The sequence below is a fragment of the Mchenga conophoros genome, linkage group LG4 (assembly GCF_057382185.1).
Source record: "Mchenga conophoros isolate Kocher_MC1m ecotype Shallow Benthic linkage group LG4, M_conophoros_male_GT1.1, whole genome shotgun sequence".
Lineage (NCBI taxonomy): Eukaryota > Metazoa > Chordata > Actinopteri > Cichliformes > Cichlidae > Mchenga > Mchenga conophoros.
The window spans coordinates 3,303,705-3,324,102 of NC_140529.1; the positions used below are offsets into that span (position 1 = coordinate 3,303,705).

The 20,398-nt window shown below is 43.4% G+C and overlaps 1 protein-coding gene across 2 annotated transcripts; it reads right to left on the reverse strand.

Moving 5' to 3' along the window:
• Nucleotides 1-6,108: 6,108 nt before the first annotated feature.
• On the reverse strand, nt 6,109-20,059 carry LOC146575289 (protein NLRC3-like). 2 transcript variants are annotated; one of them, XM_085269949.1, is made up of 8 exons: nt 19,986-20,059; nt 18,875-18,995; nt 18,689-18,790; nt 18,285-18,401; nt 14,595-14,673; nt 12,404-12,608; nt 10,458-12,252; nt 6,109-6,447 (listed from the first exon to the last, which is right to left on the reverse strand). In XM_085269949.1, the coding sequence occupies exons 2-8, from the start codon at nt 18,961-18,963 to the stop codon at nt 6,138-6,140; spliced, it is 2,697 nt and encodes an 898-aa protein (XP_085126075.1). In that variant the 5' UTR covers nt 18,964-18,995; nt 19,986-20,059; the 3' UTR covers nt 6,109-6,137. The 2 variants fall into 2 exon arrangements, with proteins under 2 accessions (XP_085126075.1, XP_085126076.1); XM_085269950.1 differs by lacking the exon at nt 6,109-6,447 and having other exon boundaries at nt 10,454-12,252.
• Nucleotides 20,060-20,398: the final 339 nt, after the last annotated feature.

Sequence of the window (20,398 nt, forward strand, 5' to 3'; positions counted from 1 at the left end):
GTTTAGCTGATTTAGAGTGGCCAGGTACGGTGGGTGTGCTCCGGTTAAAGAACACGGAGGCAGACTTCCAAATTCAGGTGATTTATTCGGTCTGTAGTGAGGATACAGTCACCTGACCTAAACCCAGTGGAGATGGTTTGGGATCAGTGTTGGGCAAGTGACTTTGAACAAGTAATTATAGTTAGTAGTTACCAAGAAGTAACTAGTAACTATTAGAGATGGACCGATCTGATATTACGTATCGGTATCGGTCCGATACTGACCTAAATTACTGGATCGGATATCGGAGAAAAATAAAAAATGTAATCCGATCCATTAAATATCACGAAAGCACCTCGCAAAACTTGCAACACGCCGTAACTCACCTCAGAACGACGTTAGCACGTCGGAGCAGTATGCATCACGTGATAGAGCGGCTGTGGCATGCGGGACCTGTCGGTGGTCTGGATAGCATGTGGAGCTTCGCTAGCAACCCGGCATTTCATCTCCGACAAAGTTATCCCCGAGAGAAGTAAAGCAAGTGTGTAAGTCCATCTCTGAATGTTTGTAAAGCATTCCCACATTAAGCTTAACAAGCGATATATGGAGCGACTGCCTCTTCTTGCTGCTACTTCAATCGTGAAACTGCTTAACGATCAGCTGATCGGCTTTTCTGTCTCGAGTCCGTGTCTCTAGTTTGCTTTTGGCCCACTTTGCACCAGAAAGAGGAAACCAGCGGCTGAACAACAGCAGCACGTTTAAGCTTGATAAGCTGTTGTTAGAATTTATTTAATATTACTTTCTACACCAGGATCTTTTTCTACGTAGCTGACGCTGGTAACTGTGCAGGGGCGGATCTAGCAAAGTTTAGTCAGGGGGGCCGATAGGGCATTAACAGGGAAAAGGGGGCACAAAGACATACTTTTCTTTCTTATTCTCATTTAAAATGTCTAGCTTTTAATAAATAATTATCTGACACCCAAAGTTTTAATTTGATGTAAAAGGAATAGCAGTCAATTACTGTATATAGTGACTATTAAGTCTAATATATATACCCTAGTAAGCTATAGTACTTTTTCCTTTGGGAAGGTACCATCTGTGCCGTCTGCAATTTTGTTGAAGAAAGATGTTGAATCTATTTAATATTTCTTGAAAAATAATTGATTTCTGTGCATTTTTTTTCACACTGCATCAAATTAAGGTTGATTACGTCGATTAAGCATCATGAGGTGGAGCGTGAGGGGTGGTTCCCTATTTTTTATTTATTTATTTTTGTTGTTGCTGGGAGTTGGAACCCTATTAGTTAGGTTGCTTAATATTTACGCTAAGTACTCTTTAAAATACCAGAATAGGGAGGATGGTGTAGGTCTAAGTTTATTAGATTGATCAGTATTGCTGAACTATGAAATATTTTTTTTTGCATACAGGTATAACAGAATAGCTTTAGTGTAGTTGTTGTTTTAAACTTGAGTATGAACTTATACAAAATGCAGCAAGATATTTAAAAAACAGTTTTGTTGATTAAAAAACACTATATCGGATTCATATCGGTATCGGCAGATATCCAAATTTATGATATCGGTATCGGACATAAAAAAGTGGTATCGTGCCATCTCTAGTAACTATACTACTAACTATAGTTAACTCTACGTAGTTACTTAGAGTTAAAATATTGTAAGTCAGTTACTAAAAGTAATTAATTACTTGAAAAGTAACTATTGCGTTACTTTAAAAAAAATGTTCAACCCTCTGGGGTCCAGGGTATAATTGGCCATTTTTAACTACTTTTGATTTGACCTCTATATTCCACCTTTAAAAACTATTTACTTTGCCTGTTTGGTATCATTCTTTTCAGCACAACCTCACGTGTCTGAATTTACAGTTATGTTTTCATTTTGACATACTGTATTAACACAATTGACCTAAAATCAGACAAAAAACAATATGAGTAGAAAAAGTTATATTTTTTACTGTTACAACCACAAACATGTTTAATAAATCATTAACTTGAAATCTAATAATTTTAATATTTTAATAATATTTTAATAATAATAATAATAATAATAATAATAATAATAATAATAATAATAATAATGGATTGCATTTATATAGCGCTTTTCGGGCCTTAAAGTGCTTTACAATGCCACTATTCATTCACTCTCACATTCACACACTGGTGGAGGCAACTACAGTTGTAGCCACAGCTGCCCTGGGGCAGACTGACAGAAGCGAGGCTGCCATATCGCACCATCGGCCCCTCTGGCCATCACCAGTAGGCGCTAGGTGAAGTGTCTTGCCCAAAGACACAATGACCGAGACTGTCCGAGCCGGGGCTCGAACCGGCAACCTTCCGGTTACAAGACGAACACCCTTAAAATCCTATACACAAGGTTTACAAACAACCATTTTGTTATTTGTAACAATTTACCTTTTACCTTGATTTTTTAAAAATAACTATTTCAAACTATTTACAGAACAATCAGCTGTTCTGCATTAAATAAGATGCCACAAATTATTTGTGCCACTCCAAAAAAATAATTTCTGTCCACCATAAAGGAGAACATCACAGCCTGATACCTGCAGGTCTGACAGCAGCAGGTGTATCACTGCTGTTTCTACCTGGAGACACCGTTTACACTGTAATCTGCATTTGCTGGTTTTGTGGCAGCACCTGTAACAATTCCATTCAATTCAACTCTATTTATATAGTGCCAAATCACAACAGTCGCCTCAGGGCACTTAACATTCAGCAATTGCCTCATTGTTCTGACAGACAACATAAAACTATCCACTACACTACACACTAACTTTTTTTGTTCTTTTTTCCCCTACACACTAACTACACAACACAACATACTATGCACACACTCCAAATACGCTAAACGTCACAAATCTCTCACATCTCACACCGTCACTCCTAAAACTTCCCCCTCTTCCTAAACAACCAAATGTCATGTTGCTATATCATTTTTTTGATTGGTCGACATGGTTCATTTTTCCACCAACAGGAAAGGGATGATTTGGGTTTTTTTGCTCATAAGCAGAGAGTGCTTGCTGTGCTGTCCTTAGACAGTAAAAGTGACGAAACTATTGAGGAAAAAAACGCTGCGTATATATTGTTTATCATGACTCTGGTTTTATGTGACCTATCAACACAATTTAAAAACTGGTATATGTCACCTTGTTGCTTTGTAATCTTGAAGTGGTCATGTGATTGGCTTACCATGAATACTTTATTCTTCCTCAGCCAAACAGCAGCACTCATGCGATTGTTTTGCCCCCTTAGCTCCAGGTGTTGTGCCAAAAAGTGATCGTCTGCCAGAAAGTGATCGCTGTCCGCGGGAGTGCATGCAGCTGCTTAACCCTTTAAAGCCGGTCAGAGTGGGCACACTCTGTTTTGCGTAACATAATATTCCAGAAACACGCTTTGCCGATCCGATCAGCTGTTTGTAACACTTCCTACTTTGGAATTGACATCAGCGTGAACTATCGCATATCCGCCATGACCTGCCCAAAACCGGAAGTGATGTCATTTTTGCAGAAATGTATTTTTTACCATCATGGCCTCATAACCCTATACTAGTGTTTTTTAAAGTTATGTTTGACTTTCTGACTTTCTGTGTTGTTTCTGGGATGCTTAGGACTCATATTGCACTGCTGGAAATAGTTTATTTTGATGCATATGCTGCTTTTTTGCAAATTTGCACTATAATATTTATTTTCGTTTTTCCTGCAGTGTATAGAAATTAGTGTATTTCAAAAATAAAACTATGAAGGCACTCAAAATAAATTTCATGTGGTGGGAAACTATTTTGTGCAACTTTTTTGCATTTACAGTTTTGAGGGATAAGCCTCTTAAATTTCTCTAACTAGAAATATATGTTAAAAAACAAAAACGATTTTCAAATTTTTTTTAGTTTATTGCACTTTTTGCAATTTATGTAATTTCTATGCACTTAATGCATGCATATTATTAAAATTTAGGCTGTAATGGTTGTATTGATGTAGAGCAACTTGAAATGCTCCCAAAAATGGCTCCACAGCATGTAAAAATATAATATAAGCTGTGGCGGACTTGGTTCTATGGTAAGTCTTAAAGGGTTAAAGCTGTAGCGCCCAGATTACTTATAGCTACTTCCATGCAGCTGATATAAGATTGGTTGTTGAAAAATAGTAACGCAACCGCACCGAATCCAATTCAGGATTTTGATTTCCATCACACTTCCACTGGATGCCCAGCTGCTCTCCTATTATGTGATTATCATCAACACAGAACTGGAGGATAAGGCCGCGGTTCTGGGGGTTGGGAAGCTCATCTTGTAACCAGAAGGTTGCCAGTAGGATCTCTCTGTCTTGGTCGTTGTGTTCTTGGAACACAAGACACTTCACCTACTGCCTACTGGTGTTGGCCAGTGGGGCCGATGGTGCTCAGTCTGTCCCAAGGCAACTGTGGCTACAACTGTAGCTTACCTCCACCAGTGTGTGAATGTGAGACTGAATGAATGGTGGGATTATAAAGGGTCTTTGAGGGTCTCGAAAAGCACTATATAAATGCAATCCATTATTATTATTAAGAGCATCTTTAGGCCTGACTGTGCTCATCCTTCCTCCAACCTCTCCTTACTAAAGATAACAACTACATCAGTATTAGCTCAATAACAATTTCTGCAATTCAATTGTGGACATTCATTTTTAAACCTTGTGTAAAACGATAAAACCTAAAAGTCTGAGTATTATTCTTTGTGCAAACAGCTCTTGCAGGTTCCCCCGGACTTAATAATTAAATAATAATAATGAAAATAACCTTTCCTTTGAGCAGCTGTTCAGGCTACTAAACTCATCCCAGAAATAACAAGTGACACCATTAATAGTGGAGCTACCTTTAACAGGTGAAACTGATTTGACCTATAAGGCTACTGCAGTTACTTCTTATCAGGTTTAGTAGGGAAGACATCTGGATGAGGTAGTTAGTAGTATGTAGTTAGTACCGGGCGACTCCCCTCCCCCACATCGGCACCAGAACCCTGTATTATCTACAGGGTAAGAATGCCTGTTTTATCAAACTATGGCTATTACTACTGTGATCATTTGCAGCCCAGTGTGCTGCTCTCTCTGCTGGGATGAACCACTGGAGCTCACCCAGTCATCCCTTTCTTTCTCTCAAGAAGAAGTGAAATAAATGTATTTATTATGTTACGAGTCTAATATTCTTTAAATCAAACTGTAATGAATAAATGAAGCAAGAAGATTTGGTGGCTCCAAGTGTTGTAGAAGAAAAGATAAACATCTCATTTTGAGAAATCAGCCTTTAAAATTAAGTAAGTACTGTGAATAAAAAACTAACAGCAAACCAATCGGTAGTCGCCAATTACTTTTGAAAGTAATTCGGAGTCCAATTATCCACTCAAATGTGAATAAAAGTTCACTTGACAGCTGTATAAAGGTTACCTGTTTATACAATAATATAAGTCACATTTCAAATGATCATCTGTGGAAAAGTTTGAATCCTGACCTGAGAGTTTCCACTGCACACTGTGAACTCTTTAGTCCAGCAGACAGAAGCTTCACTCCTGAATCCTGCAGGTCAGAGTTACTCAGGTCCAGCTCTCTCAGACTGGAGGACTGGGAGCTGAGGACTGAGGACAGAGCTTCACAGCTTCTCTCTGACAGGTTACAGCCACTCAGTCTGAAAAATAAAAGACAGTCATACAACAAATACTCATGTTGAGTTTGTTAATACATTTCACAACATTAAATCTTGACTTTCTATTTTTAGAGGAAACATAAACATACTAAGAAACAACATCATATGTATGAACTTAAATAATTGAATAATTCTAACAACAAACTGTTTTCTGATCTGACCTCAGAGTATTCAGTTTACAGTTTAAACGTTGTAGTCCAGCAGACAGAAGCTTCACTCCTGAATCCTGTAGCTTTCTGATACTCAGGTCCAGCTCTGTCAGACTAGAGGACTGCGAGCTGAGAACTGAGGACAGAGCTTCACAGTTTTCCTCTGAGAGTTCACAGATGTTAAGTCTGAAGATAAAAACATGAATAAAGATTGTTGTTAAAGTGTAATCAGGGTGCAATAGCTTATTGTCTTGTGCTGAGCAGGTTAGTATAAGTTCACTTTAACTTATAAATGAATAAAAATGCTATGGAACAAGGATAACTGGATAAAGTTTACCTTTACTGGTTAAATTATTGATTATTTTTGTTAGTTGATATAAACAAAACCAAACATCAAACATATAAACAAACAGAACTAAACAGAATACAAATTGATCTGACCTCAGAATATTCAGTTTGGCGTGTGGACTCTCCACTGCAGCAGACAGAAGCTTTACTGCTGAAGCTTTCAGGCTGTTGGTACTCAGGTCCAGCTCTCTCAGACTACAGGACTGGGAGCTGACCACTGACAACAAATTTTCACAGCCTTCCTCTGAGATGTTACAGCTGCTCAGTCTGGGAGAGAAAGGGAAAAAACAAAACAAAACAAAAAATATATGTGATCAAATGAAATTTGTTTATATGTTAAACCTTTTAAAAAAAACAAAAAAAACCAACCTATGACACTATGAGTGCTACCAGTCCAGTGCACACGATTGGTACCTTGATGGTACCTTGCTCAGGGGTACCATCAAGGTAGCTGTTCGGTGGATTCGACCCCTGACCTTATGATCATGGGGCGACCACTCTACCTACTGAGCTAATAATTCTGTGTACACTATCATACAATATTAACTAAAACAATTATTTTAGAAAATCTTACTAATTCAGTAATTGTTATGCTATTTAACTGTGAGTAACACTGGATTTTAAACACTAGCTGTATAAAACTCCTCCTGTTAAAGGTGTGTATAAAGGAGATGAGCTGAAATGCAGACTTCATGGAGAATGTTTGCTGTCAGGATATATCAAAGACAAAGCAGAGATCCATCCAGTCTCTTCCACTAAGCCCACAGAGGGAAAGACAACCATTCTCACACACACACCTGCATGAAGTTTAGATCACCAGGTAATCTAACTGCATGTCTGTGGACAGTGGGAAGAAACTGTAGAGGACCCAGAGAGAACCCACTGTAATTCTGTGGGAACACTGGTTATGGAAGCCTTACAGTTAGATATGAATACTGTCAAGAAACAGGACCTGAGTGGCAATTTCAATTATGAAGCCCAAGTTCTCCTCCTTGAATCGCTACCTTATCGTGGTGGAGGGGTTTGTGTGTCCCAGGGATCCCAGGGGCTATGTTGTCTGGGGGCTTTTGCCCCCTGGTAGGGTCTCCCATGGCAAATTGGTCCTGGGTGAGGGACCAGACAAAGAGCGATTCAGAAGACCCTTATGAAAAGGATATCGAGAGAACAGTTTACCCTCCCCGGGATAGGGTTACCAGGGCCCCCCCCCCTGGAGCCAGGCCCGGGGAGGGTGCCCGAGGGCGAGCGTCTGGTGGCCGGGCCTTAGTCCATGGGGCCCGGCCGGGCACAGCCCGAAGAGGAGACATGGGCCCATCCTCCTGCAGGCCCACCACCCGCAGGAGGCGCCATAGGGGTCGGGTGCATTGTGTGCCGGGTGGCGGCCAGGAGCGGAGGCCTTGGTGGACTGACCCCCAGCTGCCAAGACTGGCAATAGGGACATGGAATGTCACCTCTCTGGTGGGGAAGGAGCCTGAGTTAGTGCGTGAGGTTGAGAGGTACCGGCTAGATATAGTCGGGCTCACCTCTACGCATGGCTTGGGCTCTGGAACCAGTCTCCTGGAGAGGGGCTGGACTCTGTCTCAGTCTGGAGTTGCCCCTGGTGAGAGGCGGCGGGCTGGGTGGGTATTCTAATATCCCCTCGGCTTGCTGCCGGTACGTTGGGGATTTTCCCGGTGGACGAGAGGGTTTGTTCCCTGCGCCTTAGGGTCGGGGAACGGGTCCTGACTGTCATCTGCGCTTATGCGCCGAGTGGCAGTTCAGAGTTCCTAGAGTCCCTGGAGGGGGGGGGGGGGGGGGGGTGCTGGAAGGTGCTCCACCTGGAGACTCTGTTGTCCTGCTGGGAGACTTCAATGCTCACGTGGGTAACGACAGCGAGACCTGGAGGGGCTTGATTGGGAGGAACGGCCTCCCTGATCTGAACCCGAGCGGTGCTTTGTTATTGGACTTCTGTGCTAATCACAGTTTGGCCATAATGAACACCCTGTTCGAACATAAGAGTGTCCATAAGTGCACGTGGCACCAGGACGCTCTAGGCCGTAGGTCGATGATCGATTTTGTAATCGTATCACCAGACCTGCGACCATATGTTCTGGACACTCGGGTAAAGAGAGGGGCTGAGCTGTCAACTGATCACCACCTGGTGGTGAGTTGGATCAGGTGGCGGGGGAGGACGCTGGACAGACCTGGTGCACCTAAACGCGTAGTGAGGGAGTGCTGGGAACGTCTAGCAGAGGCCCCAGTCCGCGAGATCTTCAACGCACACCTCCGGCAGAGCTTCAACAGCATTCCGAGGGAGACTGGGGACATTGAGTCCGAATGGACCATGTTCAGCGTCTCCATTGCCGAAGCTGCTGCACTGAGCTGGGGCCGCAAGGTGGTTGGTACCTGCCGTGGTGGTAATCCCCGAACCAAATGGTGGACACCAGAGGTGAAGGGAGCCACCAGGCTGAAGAAGGAGTCCTATCGGGCTTGGTTAGCCTGTGGGACTCCGGAGGCAGCCGACAGGTCCGGTCCCCATCTTTAAGAAGGGGGACCGGAGGGTGTGTTCCAACTACAGGGGTATCACACTCCTCAGCCTCCCTGGGAAAGTCTATGCCAGGGTGCTGGAAAGGAGAGTTCGTCCGCTAGTCGAACCTCGGATACAGGAGGAACAATGCGGTTTTCGTCCTGGTCGCGGAACACTGGACCAGCTCTTTATCCTCTCGAGGATACTTGAGGGTGCATGGGAGTTTGCCCAACCAGTCTACATGTGTTTTGTGGACTTGGAGAAGGCATTCGACCATGTCCCTCGGGGTGTCCTGTGGGAGGTGTTGCGGGAGTATGGGGTGTCTGGCCCATTGCTACGGGCCATTCGATCCCTATACAACCGTTGCAAGAGCTTGGTTCGCATTGCCGGCAATAAGTCGGACTCGTTCCCGGTGGGTGATGGGCTCCGCCAGGGCTGCCCTTTGTCTCTGGTTCTGTTCATAATTTTTATGGGCAGGATTTCTAGGCGCAGCCAAGTGGTGGAGGGCTTTCGCTTTGGTGGCCTCAGAATCTCATCTCTGATTTTTGCGGATGATGTGGTTCTGTTGGCTTCATCGGGTGAGGGCCTCCAGCTCGCACTGGAACGGTTCGCAGCCGAGTGTGAAGCAGCGGGAATGAGGATCAGCACCTCCAAATCTGAGGCCATGGTTCTCAGCCGGAAAAGGGTGGAGTGCCCACTCTGGGTCAGGGATGAGTTCCTGCCCCAAGTGGAGGAGTTCAAGTATCTCGGGGTCTTGTTCGCGAGTGATGGGAGAAGGGAGCCGGAGATCGACAGACGGATTGGGGCTGCAGCTGCAGTAATGCGGACGCTGCACCGGTCCGTCGTGGTGAAGATGGAGCTGAGTGTAAAAGCGAAGCTCTCAATTTACCGGTCGATCTACGTCCCTACCCTCACCTATGGCCACGAGCTGTGGGTAGTGACCGAAAGAACGAGATCGCGGATACAAGCGGCAGAAATGAGCTTCCTCCGAAGGGTGGCTGGCCTCTCCCTTAGAGATAGGGTGGGAAGTTCGGCCATCCGGGAGGGGCACAGAGTAGAGCCGCTGCTGCTCCACATCGAAAGGAGCCAGCTGAGGTGGTTCGGGCATCTGACAAGGATACCCCCTGGGCGCCTCCTGGGTGAGGTGTTCCAGGCATGTCCCACCAGGAGGAGGCCCCGGGGCAGACCCAGGACACGCTGGAGAGATTATATCTCGCGGCTGGCCTGGGAACGCCTTAGTATTCCCCCGGATAAGCTGGAGGAGGTGGCTGGGGAGAGGGAGGTCTGGGCCTCTTTGCTTAGGCTGCTGCCCCCGCGACCCGGCCTCAGATAAAGCGGATGAAGATGGATGGATGGATGGAAGCCCAAGTTTTCCCTCCATCCTGGATGAAAACAGGACAGTCACAGCAGAGATTTATAATAAAAAAGGGAGAGTGTGCACTGAAAATGAGATAAAAAACAAACTGCTGGATTTGGAGACGTGAACAAGCTGACGATAATAAACCTGTCAGAGGGGCTGAAGGATCAGAGCTCATGTTCTTATTGGCTGGGCCTGGATTGTACTTTGATAAGAGATATAGACAAAAATGTGTCAGAAATACTGACACGGCCTGCTGGACTGAAAAAATATTTACTGAGTGAATGATAATCATTTAATTCACTATTTTTATGTTTTTTAACTGTTCTTTGAACTCAGCATTTCTGATTTATTTCCCATGGTTTTAAGATTTTTATCGATTATAAGATTTTAAGCAATGAGTTCATGTTTACTTACAGAGCTTTATTGGAGGCTTTGACCACTGGCAGCATTCTCAGAAGAGCCTCCTCTGAAGCAGAATATTTCTTAAAGTCAAACTCATCCAGATCTTCTTCTGATGACAGTAACATGAAGGTCAGAGCTGAGCACTGAGCAGGAGACAGTTTACCTGTGGAGAGACTTCCTGAAGTCCTGTATTGTTGGATCTCCTCCACTAGAGAACGATCATTCAGTTCATTCAGACAGTGGATCAGATTGATGCTTTTCTCTGCAGACAGATTCTCACTGAGCTTCTTCTTGATGTACTGGACTGTTTCCTGATTGGTCTGTGAGCTACTTCCTGTCTGTGTCAGCAGACCTCGTAGGAGAGTCTGATTGGTCTGCAGTGAAAGACCCAGGAGAAAACGGAGGAACAAGTCCAGGTGTCCATTTGGACTCTGTAAGGCCTTGTTCACAGCACTCTGGTGAAAAGATTCTTTTTGGTTTAAAAAGCTAAAACTCTTGGAGGTTATTTGTTTCTGTTCAAGAAGATTTTTTCCAGAGTTGCTGAAGGTCAGATGGACATGAAGAGCAGCCAGAAACTCCTGAACACTCAGATGGATGAAGCAGAACACCTTGTCCTGGTACAGTCCTCTCTCCTCTTTAAAGATCTGTGTGAACACTCCTGAGTACACTGAGGCTGCTCTGATATCGATGCCACACTCTGTCAGGTCTGATTCATAGAAGATCAGGTTTCCTTTCTGCAGCTGATCAAAAGCCAGTTTCCCCAGAGACTCCATCATCTTCCTGCTCTCTGGACTCCAGTGTGGATCTGTCTCAGCTCCTCCATCATACTTGACCTTCTTCACTTTGGCCTGAACCACCAGGAAGTGGATGTACATCTCAGTCAGGGTCTTGGGCAGCTGTCCTCCCTCTCTGGTTTCCAGCACATCCTCCAGAACTGTAGCAGTGATCCAGCAGAAGACTGGGATGTGACACATGATGTGGAGGCTTCGTGATGTCTTGATGTGGGAGATGATGCTGCTGGCCTGCTCCTCATCTCTGAACCTCTTCCTGAAGTACTCCTCCTTCTGTGGGTCAGTGAACCCTCTGACCTCTGTCACCATGCCGACACAGTCAGGAGGGATCTGATTGGCTGCTGCAGGTCGTGTGGTTATCCAGAGGCGAGCAGAGGGAAGCAGTTTCCCCCTGATGAGGTTTATCAGCAGCACATCCACTGAGGTGGACTTTCTAGGGTCAGTTAGGATTGTAGTTTTGTGGAAGTCCAGAGGAAGTCGACACTCATCCAGACCATCAAAGATGAACACAACCTGGAAGTCTTCAAAGCTGCAGATTCCTGCTTCTTTGGTTTCAGTAAAGAAGTGATGAACAAGTCCCACCAAGCTGAACTTTTCCTCTTTCAGCACATTCAGCTCTCTGAAAGTGAATGGAAATATGAACTGGATGTCCTGGTTGGCTTTGTCTTCAGCCCAGTCCAGGCTGTATTTCTGTGTTAAGACTGTTTTCCCAATGCCAGCCACTCCCTTTGTCAGCACTGTTCTGATTGGTTCATCTCTTCCAGGTGAGGCTTTAAAGATGTCTTCTTGTCTGATGGTTGTTTCTGGTCTGTCTGGTTTCCTGGATGCTGTTTCAATCTGTCTGACCTCATGTTCATCATTGACCTCTGCAGTCCCTCCCTCTGTGATGTAGAGCTCTGTGTAGATCTGATTCAGGAGGGTTGGGTTTCCTGCTTTAGCGATGCCCTCAAACACACACTGGAACTTCTTCTTCAGCTTAGACTTAAGGTTACGATGACAAACAGCAGCTGGAAGTTCTGAATAATAATAATAAAAATACAACTTTAACAATCATATTTTACAAAATGCTGATGACAATTTCTGACCCACTGAGAAATGACTGAACACACTGGTGTCACAAGTGTCTCATTTATCCAGCAGCTTAAATCTTTAGATAAATCCTCTTACGTCTCTGCAGACGGTCAGCCAGCTCCTCCTGCTTCATTCTCCTCAGGAAGTCCACTGTGATCTTCACAAATGCCTCTCTGCTGTTTCTCCTCTGCTCATCATCCTCCCTCTGAAACCCCAAGCACTGGGGCTTATTTGGATTCAGAGCCTTCTGGATCTTCTTCAGCTCGTTCTTCACAAAAGTGATGATGTTGTCCTCCAGCAGCTGGAACAGAATATTTATGAATGACCCACCACTCTGAACTTTAGTCCACACAACATCCACTTCTTTACGATCAAGGGGCATATCATCCGCGAACTCTTTACCAATTATAGGTTTGACTTTATCTGATTAACTGAGACTTTGTCCACAACTCCATGATCCCAAAACGTTGATGCTGTTCATATGAATGCAGCGATTTCAGTGGGAGAAACATTTCACTGGTGTTCAGAGCTGAACTACCAACAGGTTGATGATCAAAGCCAGAAACTTGGAGATGTTTCAGGTGACTGAGTTGATCGTACAGACAACTGGTCTTAAAGGTTCACTCTGTTTACACATACAGATCAGTATTTAAGGTTTGACTCTCATCATCCACTGGGGCACAAACTGGGCGTCATCAGGACGCTACAACACAGAACAAACACCATCCCCACAGACACAGCAGCCAGGGAAGCAGAAGAACTTCACATCAAGAAGGTCCTGAGTAAATGTGAACGCTGGTTTGAGGGCGGAGTCAAGGAGGCCATTTATGTGAAAAGGAAAGACCATCTCTGAATGGAGGAGGGGCCTAAGGGTACAACTGTCACCATCTTACATGCTGTGATTGCAGCCATTCCCCAGCTCTCTGTGAACTGGACTCATGACCATTGATCAACAACCATTGATCAATGGTCCTGACAATATGCGTACCAATGATCAATGAACTGACCTCCCAGCCCATTGTTCCTTCAGTGGGCTGGTTTCAGTCATACAAATGTCCTGTTTATGAGATTGAAACCTGCAGTCAGCTGAGACTGAAGAAGTCACCTGATGATGATGAAACGTTTCTCCCACTGAAAACATCCAGATGAACAGAATCAAGCTTTTTGGGATTTACGTACCTGGATGATTGAGCATCAAGACACAACTCTGTGACTTTTCTCAGATGAATAAATCCTCTCCTCCAGCTTTGTTTACATCTACCAGCCCTGTGGCGCTGCCCAGGGACAATAATCTATGTGAGAGGTGGAAAGTCATACAGGTGTCTGCTCCTGCCTTCAGTTATTTTATCTACTGTGTGTCAACTGGCTGAACCTACTGCAACTGTCTACTGTCTCCCTAAACTCAACAATGACTTAGTGATCTATCCATTCTCTGACCAAAGACATCCTGCTGCAGGAGGTTAACATAGCAGCCAATGATGATCCCACTCACTGTGAACAACACATTTGGACCTGATTTGCTGCTCTGGTTTACACGTGAACTTCCACTGCTGCTGTCACCAACTTGAGAGGCTCTACAGAAAAACTGGACTTGTCCATAAAAATCATAAACTACATTATAAGGACAGCATTGCTCAATCAACTCTAATTACTACTGACATGTTATCTCTTCTAACTAAGGTAAAGACACTCAAACTTGCTGCTTTCAGTGAGAAGTCAAATGTCTGAATATGAGCTGGAAGCTGCTGAGAGTCCTCCTCCTTCCCGTGGGGTTTACTTTCTCTACTACTTTCACTATAAACACGCCCCTTTCATGCACCTGCAGAGGGCCACCAGCAGATGGAGCTGTCTTAAACAAATCCACTTGGATAGTTAGCTGTAGATGATTTTCTCAGTATGATTGTAGGACTTTGAGTTATTCTTTAGATTTATTTCAACTCTTATATTGTGCACAAGTGTTGAGCGACCCATAATTTCTCTGTACTTTTCATAAGAGCAGCCAGACTTTCAGCTAGTTTTTGTTTTTTAAGAGCTCAAAGTTATTGAAGAAACAGTTATTCAGCTTCATTCCCACTGATCTCGACTACAAACTGTTTCACTTTGGTTTCTGTTTAAAGCCTCGATGTTTAAAACGTTTCCCTGTGATCACATTTGCACCGTCTGATTTCAAAGTTTGTTTTCTTTTGGTCGTTTAGTCCACAGAGTCCTTGGTGTTCTGAAAGGGACCTATAAATAAATGCATTATTATTAATAATAATAATAAAGTAGTTGTTGTACATGTACAGACCATAAATATGGAGTCCAGCTGTGTTTGATGCTGCTGGGCAGACTGACCACTGGGAACCTCTGAGCTCTGCTGCTCCACTCTGTGGAAGAACCATGAAGGATTAGATCAACACAGGATAAAGATCCAGGAGTTTCTGCTCAAATAACTTCATCTGAATCAAGTCTGTCAAGTTTTAAACTCTCAGATTCTGAAGATATATTTTCTGTTTTCTATGAACTTTCTTTCATCAGTGATGGAAGTGATGATGCTGCAGAAGCTCAGAGGAAACTTTGAGAAAACTGTGATGAACCATCAACTAATGCTCTCAGGAGGCCAAAGGTCCCTGAATGTAACTGTGCAGTAGATTCAACGAGTGTTTGAAACCTGACCACTTCCATATGTTTTCATTCTAACACAAGAAGTCCTTTTCTCATTGCTTTGATTTGAGTTTTCATTTGAGTTTTCCGAGTCTCGTATTTGGAGTCGAGTCTAATCAATGATCTGACAGAAGAACATTAAAAAGGATTTACCAGTGCTGTCAAAATTAACATGTAGGGTTAGGGGTTCATCTGTTATCATGATTAACATGATAACAACCTTTAACACGACACATCTGGAGAGCAGAACGACTCAAAATCCCTGAAATGTTTCTATCAACGCACTTCGAGCAGTTTGTCCGAGTAGAGTTACCTTTGCACACGTGCAGATGTGCAGCACATCTGTTAGTGACGGAAGCTGAACCAATCAGCTCAATATGGAAGATGACAAACACACACTGACCTCCCGATGGAAAGTTTGAGTATTAAAAAAATAACAAGACGGACCAGCCGACCAACATGAAGGATTCTGTACATCGTGACAGAAGGAATTTTCTTTTCACCGAAGCACTTCCAGCTTAAAATATCACAACGATGCAAAGCACTGATGACACAACTGCCAAGTGGACAAACTGCAGACCTGTTAGTGTTGTTAATAACATAGTTTTGGTTCCTCGTGTCAAAGACTTGAAGAAGAGTGACAGAGAGTGTCAGACTGCTGCAGGATCAGTGCCACCTCCACAGACCTGTGAAGAAAATGATTGTTTGACAGATGGGCTCAGATTCAGGATCAGCTGAGGAGTTTGTGGCTGACAGAATCCTGCAGGTACAGAGCAGAGCCCATCATTAGCATGCAGGACTGTCCCTGGGGGGGTCGGCTCATTCAGGAGGTTAATCAATGTTTACATGTTCAATAAACATGTTAAGTGTGTAAATTTGCCCTTTTCTCTCGAGTCTGTTTGCTCATGAAATGAAATTTGATTCGTTTACATTAAAAATGATGTTTAATGGTGATTAATCCAAATGAATCCACAGTAACCCTAGAGCTGGGCGATATGAGATTTTTTCATATCACGATATGTTTTTTTCATTTCAGGCGATAACGATATCTATCACGATATAAGCCAAATAACTATATTTGTAAGATTTAAATGTGCCGTTGCTCACAAGTAAAATGTGAAATAATCAGCAGCTTGTTTTGATTTAAATATTTATTTCCCATAATAAGTTCAACAGGGTAGATGTACTTAAGGAACATGAGACTTTTTCAGATAAATAAAGGCAAATATTGCAAACTACACAAAAGGCAGCCGCTAAAGCGTTTAAGTTTCAAAATAAGACAAACGAAACAGACTAAATTGTCAATTCCACTTAGAAACAAAATATTAATTCTAAAAATAAATCTTAGTTTGTTTTACAGAAGAACAGACAAAACTGACTAACTTTTGTCAATATCAAATAAACTGAGAACTAAAAGGAAATTCTCAATCTCTCCTTGTTGTATAGCTGAGCTTTTCAAACAGTTTTAACAGTTACTTTAGTCTGACAAAAGCCGAATGACGAATTAGCGCTTCCAGTCAGAGACTGAGGCTACGTCCACACGTACACGGGTATTTTTGAAAACGGAGATTTTCCGTTTTCGTTTTAAAAAATAATCCCGTCCACACATAAAGGCAGAAATGAAGGAAAACGCTGCTATGAACATGCCAAAGCGGCAGGTGGCGCTAGATTCCTAACCGTGCAGAAATGTTGGCCAATCAGAAGTCTAGAAGCCTCGGTGGGAAAAAGTAAACAAAGCTGGGGCATAGAAGCAGAACCGAGTCGTATGTGTGGAGGGACAGTAACTGTGTGTATATGTAAGCATTTAAACACTGCAGAGAGTAGAATTAACAGTAACAGTATTGTAGAAATTCATTTCACTGAAACAATAACGTGGCGCAGTGTGACGCATGCACCAGTTTATTGTATTTCCAGACTTGCTTTCGGCACAATTTACAGTGCACGCTACTCTATTTTTGTCAGACTTGAAATAGCCGAAATACCTTCACACTACGGAGCTTCTATGGCTCTTCCGTTCGACAATCTCTCCGGCATTGGAACCATCATCTGTTTTCTCTTCGGTCACGCTCGGTTGATTTTTCTAGTCGGCACACTCATTTCCTCCATTACCCGCTGGCTGCTTCCCAAACAAACACACGTGCGGCTTGGCACTTGTGCTGTACGTAACAAGTCACGCGACGTGACGCTGCGGCCGTGACGCTGCGGCTCTGCGCTACTTAATTTGGATTGGCTGACCTTTTTTTTTTTTTTTTGAGGACAAGAGCGGCGAGGTCTATCGCGATAGCTTAATTTCTCTATCGAGTAAAAGTTATATCGCGATACATATCGTTATCGTTCTATCGCCCAGCTCTAAGTAACCCTGTGATGAGTCTGATTAAACATTTTCATTAACAGCAGTAATATAGATTATATATTATTATATATTAGTGCACACTTAGCTTTTAGTATATATGTTTGTTACAAAGTTGTATTTACAGCAGAGAAGCTGAGTTAAAGACTGAAAACTATTCAAAGTCTCTTTGAATTGAAGCGTTTAACATTCTTTGTGTTTATTCTGCATTGACTTCATTATATGGTGTAAACGTCTGTTACAGGCTTAAATATAAAGTTGGAAAAATGTAACTGCAGCTATTGATCAAGTAATTGTGATTAATCAGGATTAATGACAGAAGATTGTGTCATTAATTAGTCATGTTTTAATCTACTGACAGCACTAGTGTTCACTCTGGTGCCTCCAACTGTTTTACGCCCTTTCAACACCTTCGTGGTCAAAAGTGTACACGCACAAAATCTACAATAAAATCCTCACGCAGCAATAGGACAGACACACAATCCATTTATCTCTGTGTCTCAAACACACACACGTGTATTCAAAGCCTCGATTTGTTCATATTTCATCTGTTGTGTTTTTATCTTCAGCGTTTTCAGTGTTGCTGCATTTACACCAAAAATGTTTCCATTGATGAATCAGATTGATTTGAATGTGTTTCATCCATACAAATCCCTCCCTGGTGGTCACATGACTCTATAACATAACAGGAGTCATGTGACAAGAGTTTCATGCTGTAAAATGTCAAAATGGTTGAATGTGGTGGAGTAAAAATGTGAGATAACAACTACTTTTCTTCAATATGAAATGTTTGCAGGGCCTGACAGGAAGTGGACGGACGCTCTGATCACTTCCTGTTTGCTGAAGTGGGTTTTCAGTTGTTTAGAAACCAAAGGCTTGTTTTAAAAGACAGTTTAAATGGGACTGAGGGAACGACGTGTTTGTAGTTTATATCCAACAACATCGAGCAGTTTAATCAAAGAGTTCATGTTGCTAACAGCTCACCTCTCTGCAGCAGACACAGGCTGGACTTTAAAATCAGTGAGACCACCTTTAGACCGGTCACTCCTTAAGGACACACAGCTGGGTCCAGGTTCAGGTCCAGCAGGTCTCCCATGGATCCTGTCAGAGAAGAAAAATGTGTTTTGAGAATGAGCAGAAGGAAACTCCAAAGTAGTGTTTCACAGTGTAAGAACAGAGCGCCACCCAGGGGTCATTTACACTGTGCAGGACTATTGATGGTCCCACTGTGAGCAGCAGGAGTTTAAATGTTGGACATGTTTGATAGAAATAAGGAATAAAGGTTCAGTGACTTCCTTTGAGATGCAGTTTAGAGACCAGGAAACATCAAACAGTTCATTTAAATCAGATAAACTGACATCAAAGAGTTCATGTTGCTAACAGCTCACCTCTCTGCAGCAGACGCAGGCTGGGATTTAAAATAAATGGGACGATCTTTAGACGCGTCACTCTGTAAGGACACAGAGCTGGGTGGAGGTCCAGGCTGGTTCCTGTGAATAATGATGCAGCAGTGATGTGAGTGCTGAGCTGTGACATGGAGAAGAGTCATGGACAGTTAGAGATGGTCATCTCACCTCTGAGCTTTGGTCTGGCTCTCATGTTCCCCACACAGAGTGCTTTTAGAGGGAGGGGCTCCCTCCTCTCTGTCCTCACACTGATCCATGCTGCTCAATTCAGCTCACACACACTTTCTACCTGCAGAGGAAACACAAATCATTCATGTGCACATCAGCTGAAATCCTCCTTTCATCATGTGTGCTGTCCAAATATCAGCTGCTTCTTTCCTGCTTCATCTCAGTGTCAGCTGGATGCAGTCAGACAGCAGTGTGAGGCAGAGGAAGCTGCCATCAGCTGCTCTGCTATCAGTCCACTAGATGGAGCCTGAAGCACACACGATGCATTCACTGACACACACTGCTTCACTGTGACTGGAAGCTTCAGTCAGTCCAACACGTGTGAACAACATTTTAAACATTTCAGCTGATCCAGGATTCAAAGAGGATCAGCAGAGTTAAAGCTTCACACTAATTCTTGCTGCTGAGTTTGCAGAGAACTGCACACACACTGATTCACTGCTAATGAGAAGCTTCTTCCATCCAGTAATTCATCATCCATCAGCTCTGCTGCTGCTCTCAGTCCTGGACTCTGATCACAAACTAAAAGCAGCTTTTTAACTCGTGTCTGTAAGAACTCTTAGTGTTAGCTTAGTGTTAGCTTAGCTTTAGCTTAGTGTTAGCTTAGCGTTAGCTTAGCGTTAGCATGCTGTGTGCTAGCTCAGCGTCAGAGCTCTGCAGGTGTCTCGTGTGTAAATATTAATCACAGTGACAGTAAAGGAGGCAAAGGGCTGTGACGTCATCACGTACGCTGCGTCCTCTGTGGGCTCTGAGTGAACTCAAAGTACAAACTACAAGTACACAAACACGAACGTAGCTCAGAGTGGCGGACACACTCGGCCTCGTTGGTCCAGCTGTGAGTCCGTTACCGTGAACTATGGAGCGGCAGATTTGTGCTGAACTAAGCTGCACACAGCTGATGTTAGCCAGGAAACATTACACACTGACTTTAATGGAGAGACCGGAAATACAAACACACACAGTTTGTTGTGTGAAGAAATCAAACACGAGCTGAACAAACAGTAAAGTTCCTAAAGACAAACTGTTAAAGGAGGAAACAAAGCAAACTTACAGTTTCTTCACACACCAACAACAAGCTCCACTCCACACCTGGACACTAAACACGGACACACAGGTGAGCTGCTTCCTGGAAGGAGGCGGGACTCCACCTGAAACTCAGCACAGGTGGGAGGGGCTCAGCTCTGTGTGTGCTGATGTGTTAACTTTAAAAATATGCCGTCTGACTGCTCAGACTGAGTCAGAGTAAAGTTCACATGCTGACGTGTGGAGACATGAAACCTTGTTGTAGCTGCAGGTGTGAACACACTGATCCCAGATCAGCTCTGCTGTATTTGTAACATGAACATTTCTGCTGCAAAGCTTCAAATGTTCAGCATGTTTCTCTGTTTCCAGTCTATAGATCCAGTCACACTTTCTACCTTCACCTGTGCAGTAAAGACTGAGAGCAGAGCTGAAAGCAAGCGT

Coding starts and splice junctions, on each gene's coding strand:
- LOC146575289 (XM_085269949.1), bottom strand. CDS start 18,963: ATGGATCAGTGTGAGGACAGAGAGGAGGGAGCCCCTCCCTCTAAAAGC. Junction 14,674..18,284: donor CCTGTGTCTGCTGCAGAGAG/GTGAGCTGTTAG, acceptor GTTCTTCCACAG/AGTGGAGCAGCAGAGCTCAG. Junction 12,609..14,594: donor AGCTGGACTCCATATTTATG/GTCTGTACATGT, acceptor ATTCTGTTCCAG/CTGCTGGAGGACAACATCAT.